This window comes from Galleria mellonella, unplaced genomic scaffold (genome assembly GCF_026898425.1).
Source record: "Galleria mellonella isolate WM207_F2 unplaced genomic scaffold, CSIRO_AGI_GalMel_v1 utg165, whole genome shotgun sequence".
NCBI lineage: Eukaryota > Metazoa > Arthropoda > Insecta > Lepidoptera > Pyralidae > Galleria > Galleria mellonella.
Window position 1 is genome coordinate 2,344,333 of NW_026442009.1, and position 15,042 is coordinate 2,359,374.

The window sequence follows — 15,042 nt, forward strand, 5'->3', positions numbered from 1 at the left end:
GTCTATAGGCGACGGTTATCACTTTCTATCGGGTGATTTATTTGCCTTCTTAATTCGTTATAAAAAAAAAAAAAAAACTTCTTACTGCCCACTAGATTCTATACCATAGACTTTTCGCGGAATATTTATTTCAGGTTTTGGTCTTTGACACACAATGGTTTGTCTTTGCTGGTTCCAACTATTATACTGAATATTAAAACATTATTTTATATACCTAGGTTATTAAATTTGTATTATAGATTTTTATTATTTAGGCTCCCCGTACTTTCTATTAGATTGAAAAATGGAATGTTGGGAATATATTGAAAATAAATTCAGTACTACGTATTTTGAGTACAATTTTATTTCAAATGTCATAAAATGATATCAACATCTTAAAGTTAACATTGATAAATAGTTTCATCCATGCTAATAAATAAGTTGACATGAATTTAACTATGTACAAATACGGTTATTATGATTGTCATATTTATTGTCATGAATTTATAAAACATGTATATATTATATAAACCTAAGTAAATTAATGACTCAATTTATATCTATCTCTCTCTCTCTCTCTCTCTCTCTCTCTCTCTCTCTCTCTCTCTCCCTCTCACTCCTAAAAGATTCATTACATAAAGTTTACATTCATGTCAAATAAAAAAGAAATGTAAAAGATTTTCCATTACAAAGTTCCAATACATTAATTTGCAAATTTCGGAAAAGTGAATTAGTATGTATATTGTTGTAAATTATAATAGTTAATCGTTGATACATTATTCGCATAGAAAAAAGGAGAAAAATGATAGATTATCAACGAGTCATATTCATGTTACCCGAGTCAAAGTAGGACGCTTTAAAACACAAAAATTGGAAAAAATTTTTTCCAGAGTGATGCATATACTTTATACACATATGAGGAAATTTTAACATAATTATTTACATATTCCATTGTTTATAAGTTGTTACAACTTTTAAAATACTTAGTAATGTTTTTATTATAATAATATTATTCTTCTTGGGTATCCATCTCATTTGCACTTATTAGCAAATTATTTACGAATAATATAATGTACTATTTTTCTATTATGATAATTCGAAAACATGTCTCCTTTACTTTTACGTATCTAATTTCCGTTTCGACATGGTATTGTTAATACATATATAAATAAACACTAGATATCTACGGGATATGAATACGCTACGTTCCATTGCCGGGAAATCACTTATTGAAAAAATAACAGGTCATCACGTGTAAAACATATACAATTATGTCGCAAATTAATATGTTATTTTATTGTTAAAATTTTCGTAAGTACACATTATAATTTAATATAATAACTACCGGTTTCACTTACGTGTAATTTGATTGGGAAAGTTCGACTAGTTTCGAGACCATTCGGAACCCTTAATCTTGAGAAGCTGTTACGCGACACACGTAAGTTCAAGCGATAATTATTATATAAAAATATTATTATGTTATTATTCAGCTATACATAACTCTTGTAATTATTACTTGATATTATTTATTGACCAGGATAAAAAATATCGTCTATAAATCGCAAATACATACACAAGCCCAATTTTGTGACAGTTAATTGAGTTGTTAAGTTGACATTAGGTGACAAGCAAACTACATGATCACATGATCTGTTTACATTCATATACCTAATAAAAAAAATGTATAAAAGATAGCTGTTTGGATAAACAGATTTAAAAAAAAAAAAACTCATAATATTCATAGTGAAATTGATTTATATAATATGATTTTATTATATTTATACCTTTGTCATATTATTTTATCATACACCGCGAACCTAGCATCAACTAAAGTCTCTCATTTAATATAATTACTACTCCAATAAAATTGAACAAAACACTCATATACAATATTATAAATAGATTCATTAGGCAATAGAATACATGCATAAATAGAATATTTTTACAGTAGAATTTTTATACTTATCAAAATTCATAATCTCATAACTATCGCTACGATAAATTCTTTCTCAATACTTATATAAACTACTTTTATATGAAGTCCAAAAGGAACTCCGCTTGCTACCACTTAAAACTCATATATAAACTTGAGTGAGCCAAATATATTATTTTAATATACTATCCGGAAGACATAAATTTATTACATTATTACATTTTATATCTAGCACTCTCCTTTTTGAGATTTATAACCAGTGATTTTGAAAATATTACTTTTATTCATTATTCGTATAATTTTACTTTAAGTATTTTGATAATTGTTTGAAATAAAAACAATTGATAGCAAAAATTAATAAATTTTACAATTTTTTTTTTATAATTATGAAGAACATTTATATATGATCTTGTAATTAAGTTTTAATCTGTTTATCCTGTTGTTAATGAAAATGTTCATTTTTTTATTGTTTTAGCCTCTTTTAAAACATATTAACGTTCGTTGTTAATATATTATTGAGCAAAATTTAAAATAATTCTGCTAAATCGGTCAAATAAATTATATTTTCTATGTCTATACATGCAGTTATTCAGAATCTAATGATACTTATATTGGTCTATCTTATTTATTATATTAATACTTAATACTACGGGCTATTGTCTTTACAATCGTATTGTCATACAGATTTCTAAAATATTAATTTACAATTATGTATTATTTATTCATGAACAATTAGAAAATTATATTTACAGTATTAAAAATCATACAGAATGAACTAATACAAGTTTTTATTGTATAAAACCTGACTAATTCAAGGCCACTATATCATGATCAACTTTTTAATTCCTGTTCAAAAAAGCAAACGATATTTTTTTTAATTTTTGTTGTCTCACACTAATGATTTATCTTTAAAATTTAAATTCTTACTTTAAAATGTAATGAACTGTAAATAATTAAAATTGTTGTTTAATTAATCATTTATTTATAATTATGAAATAAATAAAAATATTAGAACGCATTAATTATCTAGATTATATTAAACTATTAATTATTTCAAATAATATGATTGAATTAATAGAAAATAGTGAGTTGATAATATATAGTATTTAGTTGATTAGGTATATAAATCGGATGTTTTTAACTTTCGTATTTATATGATCGTACTATGACTTTGTACGATTGTCTGTATATATATATTGTGAAAATTGATATGATATTCGTGATATTTTTTAATTTTATGGGCTTAGCACCCTAGAGTGTACTCAATTCTTAATGAAACTTCAATATTGTGTATTATAATGAAACTGAATTATAATTTATAACTCCATTATAAAAAGGAACTAATACCTATATAAATATATATATTAAGTCCATAATAAAAAAAAAATCACTAGAATATCAAAAACAATAGAGTTGACATCATCATATTTAATACAATACGTAGGTACAGTTTAAAAGTCTATTAAAGTAAAATGAATATGTAATTTCTTCAAGATTCAAATTAAATACGATTTTAAGATGCAATATCCAATTAATTCTTACAAAATTATTTTATAGGATCATCACTATCGAATTGATTATCCATTCTTTATTGTCTCAATTTACAAATAAGGCTGAAAATATGAACCCTCAAAATGTACACAACAATGTCAACATTGGATGTACTAACTTACAACAACCTCAATATACGTACTTACAAAATTCAACAGCCATGTTTCCACTACCTAGTAGTGTAATATATATAGTAAAATTGGTATATATTAAGTAAAATATTTTTATACAACGAGTTTTATTATCTTAGCGAGTAGGTCGAAGATGGATAGGTGATGTAAACGGTTAGCTTTATTGTACACGACATGAGGTCGAGGCGGTCCAGACGGGCGTACTTTTTGTCGCTCAGTCCTTTGGGCATATTCGTTGTGGCTGTTATTGGCTGGGCTGTACGCGTTTATATTGTAGAAATTGAATGCGTTGTTGAGTTCAGCTTGACGCATGTCTGAATCAAGGGTGTTCTGGTTGACGCGTTCGTGCGGCTTCTTGAGGTGGCGTTTTGGTGGGCGCGTTGTCGTCGTTGTTGTTGTTGGCGGCTCAGTTGTTGTTGTGGTTGTTGTTGTTGTAGTCGTCGTGGTGCGTTGTGGTGTTTCTGTTGAAGGTGGAAAATGATTCATTTTATATATTATATGCAATTGGTTATCATAAAAGTTTTATATTTATATAAATTATATCATTTCCATTTCTATCAATTATTTTATACTAGAACATTTCGCATATTCTTGAATATCTGCCATATGCATATATGATATTCCAGTACACAACAATGCATGGTTTCGGCGTAGAATGGGCCACCCCATCCTTTCCCATGGGTGTCGTAAGAAGCAACTAAGAGAATTTAATGATCAAGGGTTGGACAGCAGTGTCCCTGTTACAATGATCAACAAAGCCTAACTGCGGTTGCTAACTCGCCTGCTCAGCATGGCAAAAAATAGCAATATCTCCCAATGGCAAAGACAGTCTGTGGAGGAAGCTTATGTTCTACAGTGGATAATTAACAGCTAATATGGAGATGATGATAATAATGACGATATAATAAGATCATTAAGCTAGAAAAGGTTGTGTAATAAAAAATCAAAAACCACACGAGGATCCAACTTTTACCAAGTTTTCACCCAAGCAAAAATTGAGAAGTTTGTTTCGTAGATCCCAACTTTGATCTTGAGTTCTTACGACCTCTAGAACTATATACTGATATCAGAATTTTTCATCAAATAGAACTTTCGACTGGAATTCAATCACCAATGGTATTCATAGACATAATAATTGGCATCATATCAATTACATACGAATACAGAGCCGGTACGCTTGGTATGATACGTGCCCAAAAGCGCTTACAAATGATTAAATCAATTATTTATTTTTAATTCATGCACCATTGATCGCTGAGTTGAAGTTCAGAATAATAGCAGATTGAATGCCTTTGTGTTTTAATATAGGGATGCAATTACTGGTGAGTGAATCCATGTACCGTAAATTTGTAGTGTTGAGATAGATATGCTAGGTATTTTGATATCTATAATAGGTATTTTATCTAATAATAATGACCTAATATAGGTAAATTTTTAGATTAGGTAAATGTATTTGTAACATCCAAAAACAAAAAAATATGGCAAGAATTTATTGTTAATATCATCTATCTAGCCTGACTGACTGACGGAGCCGAATTTTTTTATGCAACATGAAATAGCTAAGAAACTTACGACCCACGTGATAGAAAGGAGTCACCATCACCTATAAACTTAGTTAACACAAATTACATTGTGTTTGCCCACGGATCACTTTATAGGTTTCCATTTCTGAGATGTTATGCCTCTGTACCCTATAATTTTACTGCCGTATTCCACTCTTCAAGTTGAAACAACGAGAATGTTGGCACAGCTGAACATACAAAAAAAGTAAATATACAAAAAAATGAAAATTTCCTTTTTTAAAGTTGGTTAAATGCTTACCTTTTAATGTAACTGTTCCCTCAGTCTTTCCATACGCATTGACAGCCGAGCAAACGTACTCCCCAAAGTCGCTCTTCCTCAGCCGGTTAATGGTCAAATTCATTCGTAATGAATATTCATTTATAATTTGCTCTGATATGGTGTACTTTGCACCGTTTAGTAGTCTCCCACCTAAGACAAAAACATATTTCTATATTTTGTTTTTAAAAATAAAACATATAAATATTAATTTCCGTCTTTTATAAAATGTGAAATATCAAGGCCGAAAGTCTAAAATTTAATATTTAAATATATATAAACAATACTTATATATAGAGCATTTTGTTTTAGTTACAATTTATGTTATGTAATGTGTGTTAAATAAATAAAATATACTAGCATAGATTTTATGATTCTAATCCTTAATGGGATAGTCTGAGCCATTTGTTAACTATTACTCTTATAGAAAACGCACACTCGTTGTAGACATGATCACATTTCTCTGAGTATATTAGAATCCAATGAGATATTATACGAAAAATATCGTAAAATAAAAATCATAGGTATTTTATTTCTTACATTGGTAGACCTACTTAAAATATCGAACTAGTTCTTAGTATGTCTGTATCTAATTATTCCGCTCTAGTAATCTCTACTAATTGGAATTTCGTATTGTCTGTAATACGATAAACTAGAAAGCAGTTATTGCTTGTAGCCTTCAAGTTAAACAAACTCGTAAGTATAGTTTTGTTATATATTTTAGTCACCAATACATACGGTACAAGATTAGATCCTATATTTAATCTACAATACATAATGCTCTATATGACAAAACATACTACTTTATATTTAATTTGGTAGTTTTTCTCTGTTCATAGTTTTTTTTATGATAGATAGGCTATTATGTCTTGGGACATTTTATGTACTATTATATTATACATATCTATGCAAATGGCTGCGTTACAGAGATGTTTCGTGTGTTACCTCGAAATGAAGGTTCCATATTTTTAGACATATTTATTTACTATATGGATATGTATATTTAAATCAAAAACATTTAGTATAGACTCAGTGGTTCGCTTCGCTTTCTATACATAGACAAGGAGGTGCCTTGTGTTCTTGAAGTCCATATACGGTTTATTTTGTTTATCGATTACAGATACGTACTTTTGACATATTAGCCTCTACACTATTAACTTTTAAAAATATTGACAATGTTAAATTAAACATTAAAACTTACCAGCTTCTGACATATCTCGCTGCCAACTATTGAGGGACTTAGGTGATGCCTCAACGTAGCATTGTAAGCTGACTGTCATATCAATTGAGCGTAGTACTACTGGACTGTCCACTCGTATTATCGGCTCAACTAAAATAAAATGTTGTTACCATCACTGAAGAGTTAGCCAAAGGATATGTATATAAATAAGGAAGAGACATTCTAAGTAAAAAAGGTTAACTATAAATTAAGCCAACTCAATTAACTTAACACAAGTCTTGTCCAAAAGTTTCGTTAAGGATCGGAGTTGGATAGGTACTTTGTTTCCCGACGCCTCACAAAATTACTTCTGAATAAATTCGTTGTAAGATTTAAGTATTAGATTCCCCCAAAGCTTCGAGTCAACGACGTATGGCTGCCCCTGTTTTGATTACACAGTGACAACTGACAGAGGTCCCGAAGTCTCCGAAAGGAAATTTCAATTTCACAAAAATTTATTCAAAAAAGGAATTTAGAATTATTACACGATTTAAAAGCTCTTTATTAATCTGAAATGGATTTATAATTCTTAAAAGTTTAATACCTTATCAATTCACGTATTCTGTTAATGTAATCAACTATTTAGATATAAAAATAACTGATCTAACACATGATAGGAATAAAATACTTACAAAGTACAGACACCTCGTACCGTCGACTTTTTGTAGGTGGTATGCCGTTTGCTGCGATGCATAGGTAGGTACCCATATCGCTACGCTGTAGGCCCTTCAATAACAACGTGGAGCCTACGTAGCTATCCACAGCTAGTAAAAAAAGAGACGAAGAGTATTACAATTTCATATTGCAAATAATAACGAAAATTTACTGACATGAACATTATTATTTATAATAGAACTGGATAATATAGTTATAACTGGTTAAATACTCATAAATTATTCGCATTAAAAGTTCCATAGCTTTTAATGCTTATTTAAACATGGATAGATGAGGCTCTAATAAGTAACTTCAAATTTTCGTATTCGAATTAATATTTGATCATATTTTACCCTCAGTTAAAAAAGTGTTATGTCAAAAAATACTGGATAGTATTTGTATTATAGTAGAGTTTTTTCCAGTAGTTGCTATGCTTAGCAGGCGGGTTGGCGACCACAGCTAGGTTTTTAGAGATGTTTTAAGAGGGATGCTGCTGCCTATCCCTCTACCAGTAAGTTCCTTTAGTCACTTTTTACAACATCCACAGGAAAGGAAGGGACGGTCTATTCTATACTGGAAACACAAGGACGAAATACATAATAATCGACGCTAACGTTCTTGGGGAAAATTGTAATTAGTATTTTGTAGTATATACTTTTACTACGATATTTTATTAAGATCGATCAGGTGCGAGTTGATCTCATACGACGAGGGTTCTGTACAGAAATACATAAACATGAGATAAAATAACTGTTACTGCATTTCTTATATGAAATAAATACCTAATAGTTATTACTATTAATAGTATTTCTTAATTTCTATTTTGGGTCATAATTGTGATAAAAAACTGAACTGCATAACTTGTTCTTTTAGTGCGTAAATCTAAACTAGCTACAGGTATAACGTTCAATATCAATATCATTATAATTACTATTGAAAAGTTTACACATTACCCAAAAATAAAAGTTGGTAGGTCGGATAGAACCAGTTTATATTCAACCTTAAGGAAATGTTTTCCTGTATCTTTTGTATGAAACAACATCTATTGTGATTCATTTACAATAGGAAGCTTTATCGATATATTTTGTTAAACAAAAAATATGTTCCGTTTTCAGAAATACGTTATTTATATATTATTGAATTTAAAATTACAATACAGTAACGTCGAAAGTAAAATTGAAATTTGAAAAGAAAAATCTCTGCGGTTTTATACCGCTATATGAACAAACTTCAAATTTCTCAATAACCTATACAAAAGTGAAATTACTTCGTGATAAAATCTAAAATTAAAGTGTTATAGAAAAATCATAGTGACCAATCAAACTTAAAGGATTTATAAACTGAAGAAAGACAAACGCAATACATAACAATACATAAAATCCCACAAGATGTAGTGATGACCTCAAAGGTGTCACAGGAAGTTAATGCTTCATAATTGTCCTCGTGATAGTCTATGGAGAATTTCTAGATTCATATGTACACAACAAGAAGCAAAAAATTTTAATACAATGCTGTAATACATAAACTCTTTTTAAAATTTGATAAAATTGATGAATGATAATGTAATACAATTTTGATTAAAACTACTACTAATAAAATAATATGAGAATTTAGTACAGACAAAGCTTAAAGAGGATATAATTAATAATTATAAGTTCTTCTATTTGAATATCATATTGACTATTTAATATCAAATTAAATAAATCTTTGGTCAATCTACATGTTTATCACATTTGTTAATTTTATTCGACACAAGCTGTCTTTGAAAGTACTCCCCACTAAACCTTATCTAAAGTGTTCTTTATAATGTTGTTTGGCATAAAATTTAATATAAAAACTTCAAATTGAAATTAATTTAATGAAATAAAAGTGGACTCTATAGAGCCTTTAATTTGGGTTTAAAATAATAATATACAATGAAAAACGTATGTAAACATTCAAGATATTTGATAAAATTTTATAGCGTACAAAATATACATATCTATATGCTCTTTCAATAACGCATTTCTAGTAGCGTGACACTGACAGTGACACAATTTTGTAATAAATTTCGTGTGATACCGCAGTGAGATTTGAAGCGAACAATATCATTATGCAGATTTGTATAAATGTTCTATTGAATCTATAAATGATAAGGTAAAGATGATATTGCATTAAAAGTAACAGAATTATTTACAATTATTTCTATCGATGAACATAATATAGACTTAGTATAATTATTAGTAATCACGTTCTGACCGATGGAAAATCACAAAAATGAGACAAAAAAAGTTTAACTAATTTGCGTGTTTTGTAAAAGTATTTATGTGACTAATTTATATAGAACTAAAGTTAAAAGAATAACAAAACTCATGTATTTATTATAATTTTTAATTCAATTTGTGGATAATAACTTTATTTGGGTTTAGTGAGATATTTTGTCCACCATTTCTTGTTAAAAATATTTCTGTTTGTGCTATTATATTGCGTTTAAAGACATAAATGTTAAAAGCATAATTACGTTCAAAATTGTGCAATTTGGTGGTTTCTTAATTCACATTTTACTTAATTTTAACGAATTACGTTCACATAAAACTAATTCCAGTTCAAAATGTAAAAATAATTAGAACTTATTTTGTTCATACTCCCGCCAAATCTGCTTCGAGCTTATATTGTGTACATTAATGATATATTTCTTTATCTCGCTTTAACATATATGTTATTATGTTTTTTCTTTTTTACATTTCCATCTATATACTTTATAATCTAAAGATGAATATATTACGTAACACACAACAGATACATTCGAAGTAAGAACGCCCTTTTTGAAATCGCCTATTTATTGCACGTCGTAAAGACCCAAACTAGATAGCAATAAAAACTGATGGTAACATTCATCGACATTTATAGATATTTAGTATACAAACATTTTACACTTTATTTACATTCTCTAACTAATATGTTATAACCACAGATAATATAATGTTATATCAGTATTATAATCAATCATTAAAGTCAGTTGAAAGGCTGTAAAGCGAAGGACCCATGAGTTGAGTAAACGGTAGTGTCATCTAGATATTTACTTTAACATTTCTATACTCTACAAGCGTTGATATCTACCAATTTACATGTAAGCAACTAGTTTTAGCTGATTATACCTACGCCTATAATTTTAAAGAATAAATTTAACACGATAATGGCACAATGATTATTTTTTCGACGTTGACTGGTGGAGTTATGGGAGCTGTGGTAGTACTAAGCAAGTTATAGTGCGATTTGCTCATGTTTCTAGCTACTTTACGTTTTCAATTATAGTGCTCTACCAAAATCTCTGTCTATATTGATATAGGTAGCTTTTTATTGATGAAAATATAATGGTATACCTATCTAGATTACTTGTTTACACTGGCCCCTGCCAATGTAAACTTTACCAGTGAGATATAATTAGACAAAGATGAAGTCAGGTTAGTTAACTTATGATACCCAGTTTTGGTTATAGATCAGAAACACAATGGTTTCCTAAGAAAACTACACAGATATTAACCTAACAGTGTAAATAACTGGGAAAGAAGCCATTAGTCTTTTTTTGTTAACAATCGCTTCTTTTTTAATCGAGTTAGTAGTCGAATTAGTATTTTATTGTACTACCATACCACTCTATCCGTATGTACTTGCCTTAAATGATAATGAAACGCTAGCTGAAGAGTTAATCAAACAGTAACTGAATTATGGTTTCTTAAACAAATTATGGCTTGCTCCAGTGTTAAACTGTTGTTGATCTAAGATAAACAACAACATTGTCTCGCTGATTACGTGAAGCGTATTGAAAATTATTTTTAATAAACTGAATGTAATATTCAATTTCATTATCTCAATACATAAACAGTCTCACATGGTATAGTAATAAAACTTTGTAATCATACATTCATCGTTCATGTTTAATAACTTTTTAAATGTTCCTTTTCTATTTAAAGATTATAATTTTATATATAAAAACAGATATGACATAATAAAATAAACTGATGATGGCATTAGAATAATGTTGTGATGTTCAAAATATTATGTATAATTAATAAGTAATATACTGTATTAAAATATGTAATGTATGTATATCTACAATCAGTAAGTAGAATGGTTTTATATTCATATGAAACCGGATAGTCTAGAAAGGTTAATTTTTACAAACAGAAAGAAGAATAAAGGATGGACGTCAGCGAGATGGCCTGATACAGTTCAGAAGGCTGCTGGACTTATAAATAAATGCTACCTTATAAATAAACTATCCTGAAAGTAACCTAGTGGTATAGACAACCGTAAACTTGCCCTTCAGTAACGATAAGAAAACTAAGAACAAAACTTGATTCATATTAATATGTATAGATAGGTAAAAAAGATCATATAGTTTCTATGGTACAGATGATGTGTTACTAAGTAAACATTTGTGTAACTTGATATACCTATTGCGGTCTTGAGAAAGTTCCCTAATGTAGTTAAAAGTTTAAACGATGTTGTTACGACCTTAGACGCTACAATGTGTTTATCTTAGTTCCAAAACTATTCGCTGATGCATAATTACAATAGCTGACTGGTATACTGCTATTTCATAGTTGATATCGTCCCCATGAGAACACTAACCGCTCAAGTTCAGCTGCTTAATAAATTAATTCCAGCATCACTAATTACATCGCAGTACTTTAATCAAAACATTGTGCTAGCAACGCGCCATTTAGCGCTGTCAAATTAAATTTAAATGGTAATAATTTATTACTTTATTATAGCACACGACCCCCCCGCTCCTAAATCTCGGGCGGAGACATAAAATACTGCTAGTACGTAGCGCGTAATATCAAAAGCGGGTCTTGTATGAAATTGTGTTTTATTAACGGGTTATAAAGTCGGGTTGCGACATGTCGTTGCCAACTTGTTACCGACGTCGACGTCGGCAGCGATTCAGCCATTCGCCGTTATTATTGCTCGCGAACTAATTGTTTTCCGATTTAATCCTGAACAATTTTCCTCAGTAAGCAGAGTTTATTTTTATAATTAACTGAAGCAACCATTTCGAAATCAATTAGTGCGAATTCGTTAATTAATTATTTTATGCTTGAATGATTTTTATTAATGAAGGTAAAATATAAAGCTTCATGTATAATGTAGGCAATCTATTCAAACCGTAGAAAGACGAGGAATGGGGTAATTTACATATAAGATCTTATATATTCATTTTCTATAAAATTTGAAAATATATAAAATAAATAGGCTATTTTGTACTGTAATAGGATACTTAATTGTAATACATTTCAAGTTTACTGCATGCTGCTTTGTTATTCCCAATTATGACCAACTTTATTGTTATTCTGTGAATTTGGCATGCAACAAAGTCTATATTATACTAAATCCCTTTATCTCTTGTTCTACTTCAATTCGGTGAAACTAAAGTTCAGAATAACATGTAAGGTAGTGACCTAGATATTTTTTGCCTGGTTTTGGTAGATATTAATTATTTATAAACTTATTTCTATGTAAATGTACTGTATATTTGAATTAGATGCAGAAATAGCTATTGAGTAATCATACGGAAAAATTGTGTTTTTCGAGTAGGTACACGTTTTTTTGCTGTTTTGTACTAATTTTTCCCCCTTTTACTGTTGTATTGCTGATATTGATTATTGACTTATAATTTATAATCATCGTTTGAAATCAAATTTTCAAAAACGAAAAACAGGAAATAAAAATATTTACAAGTATTTAATGTATATAGTAAAATAAATTGTTTTACTAATTTTAAACTACATATTTACTAAACCTATGCATTTACTTAGAATAAACTATAAATTGTAAATTTTTGTTTATATATATATTGATATAAATATATAAATAATACATACATTTTTATTACAAAACCCATTAAAAATACTTTTATATTTTTTATTACATTAATTCTACCTTTCGTTAACTAATGAAATAACCGGTTTTCCATAATAAGTTAGTTAATTAAGTCGACTATCGTTAGTGCTTCCCACGATGTTCGTCGCATCCCCACGCTGCCAGATAACTAATTAATTAATCACGTAAGTATTTATGCTTTATATATAATAAGATTTTTCATACATAAAACTCTAATGTAATGTATTAAAATATATTTTATATTGCTTTCCAAAACCTAATTAATTTAATTTTGATTTAACATTCTCTCTTATGGCCGATGATGATGATGATGATAATGATACTCTTCTCTGCACATTTTGTTATATAAGATATTGTATACTATGTAGATCTCTAAAATAATCTTTTGTTATTATAGAAATTCCTCGAATCAGTGGTTGTTAAATTTCAAATTATGACATTAGTTTGGACTGTTTATTAATAATATCAACTAGTCAGTTTCTTTATACTAGATACATATTTCCATTATACACGAGAAATTTTTTGATCATTAATCAGTAATAAGCCATTTCAAAATTATATTTCAAAGTTGACCAAGATGCGATAAAGAAAAGTGTACATTCGAAAGTTGTGTAGGAACATGATAGGTAAAAAAGCATCTATATCTGACATTTTTTAAATGTCGACTGTAAATTTTGTTATTACTGATCGAAGCTTAAGACCATGTTTAATAAAATTGAAAATAAGTACGTATAGAAAATGTTTAAAATTGCTGTTCGGTAAGAGATTTCTTTTTCCTCCTTGATATATACAAAAAAGAAAAGAATGGTTCAATACTGAGTAACACAGTAAATCTTTCTCATTTAGTGAAGCGTGTATAACATGCCCAATTAATACAAAGCCAGAGCTATGCTGGCCCCACCACTCTGTTAACTATTACAACCTCCCTCGCTACAGAAGCCCACCAGTCTTTTGTTTATGCTTAATGGCTTAAATAAAACGGGTCAAATTCGTAAAACAACGCTCTGAAAAGGTTTTAAATAGCCCTTGGGGACAAGCAATTTCGTTAGTAATACATTTATATTAAGGTATAAATTAGAATGTGGGATTATGCGATTTAAAGGACAACAGCGTATGTATGTGTCAAAATGACTAGTCCTATAATTGCTTTAAACTCTTGTCTCTTCACCTACTATTTCTGCTGGACCAGTAAAGGGTAGGTCATTATAACTATAGTAGATAAGAACCTTTTGTCAGGCCGATTTTCACTAAGCCGTTCGTTTAATTTCCTGACCGAAACCCGGATTGCTACAATATTTTGTTTAAGTAGTAATTGAGTTCTTTGAACACGTTTTTTCCACGGAAATGAATCCCAGTGATGGCTGGGCCCGCTTACTTTTGTAATGTAAAAATGTTGACAGCGCATTCCACTGAGCGGTGGAGAATAAAGGAAAATAAATGTCTAAGTGCTCATTGAAGCACAAGTCCGAATAAATAAATTTCGTTATTAGGTATTAGAAAAAAATAAAATTAATTGGCATCAATACAGCAATTGAATTATTTAAATAAGAAATGGTCAGAGTTTGATCACATATACTGTGGATCAAGAAATAGCATTTTCATAGCACTGTCACTTCTTACACCAGACTGTTACTAATATGTAATATCCTTATTTTTAAGCAACTAATTACTACTATGGAGGATATTATATGGAGGACAAGGTACATTTTTTGTATCTAACGTGATATCTTTGCCAATTTTGAACTTATGTTATTTTTTTTAGATACCTATTCGATTTTCTATTTATATGCAATATTCTGAATCTATAATAGAACTTTAATTTATAATTTTTTATAATTACATCATTATTG

At 29.0% G+C, this 15,042-nt stretch overlaps 1 protein-coding gene across 1 annotated transcript in view; it reads right to left on the bottom strand.

Moving 5' to 3' along the window:
* Positions 1–819: 819 nt before the first annotated feature.
* LOC113519011 (lachesin-like) overlaps positions 820–15,042 on the bottom strand; it is a 79,193-nt gene continuing 64,970 nt past the window's right edge. The window contains exons 6-9 of the mRNA XM_026904053.3: positions 7,285–7,416; positions 6,635–6,763; positions 5,416–5,586; positions 820–4,055 (exon numbers count right to left, since the gene is read on the bottom strand). Coding sequence (XP_026759854.1) covers positions 3,688–4,055; positions 5,416–5,586; positions 6,635–6,763; positions 7,285–7,416 — 800 coding nt within the window. The 3' untranslated portion in view covers positions 820–3,687. The remainder of the gene's footprint in view (positions 4,056–5,415; positions 5,587–6,634; positions 6,764–7,284; positions 7,417–15,042) is intronic.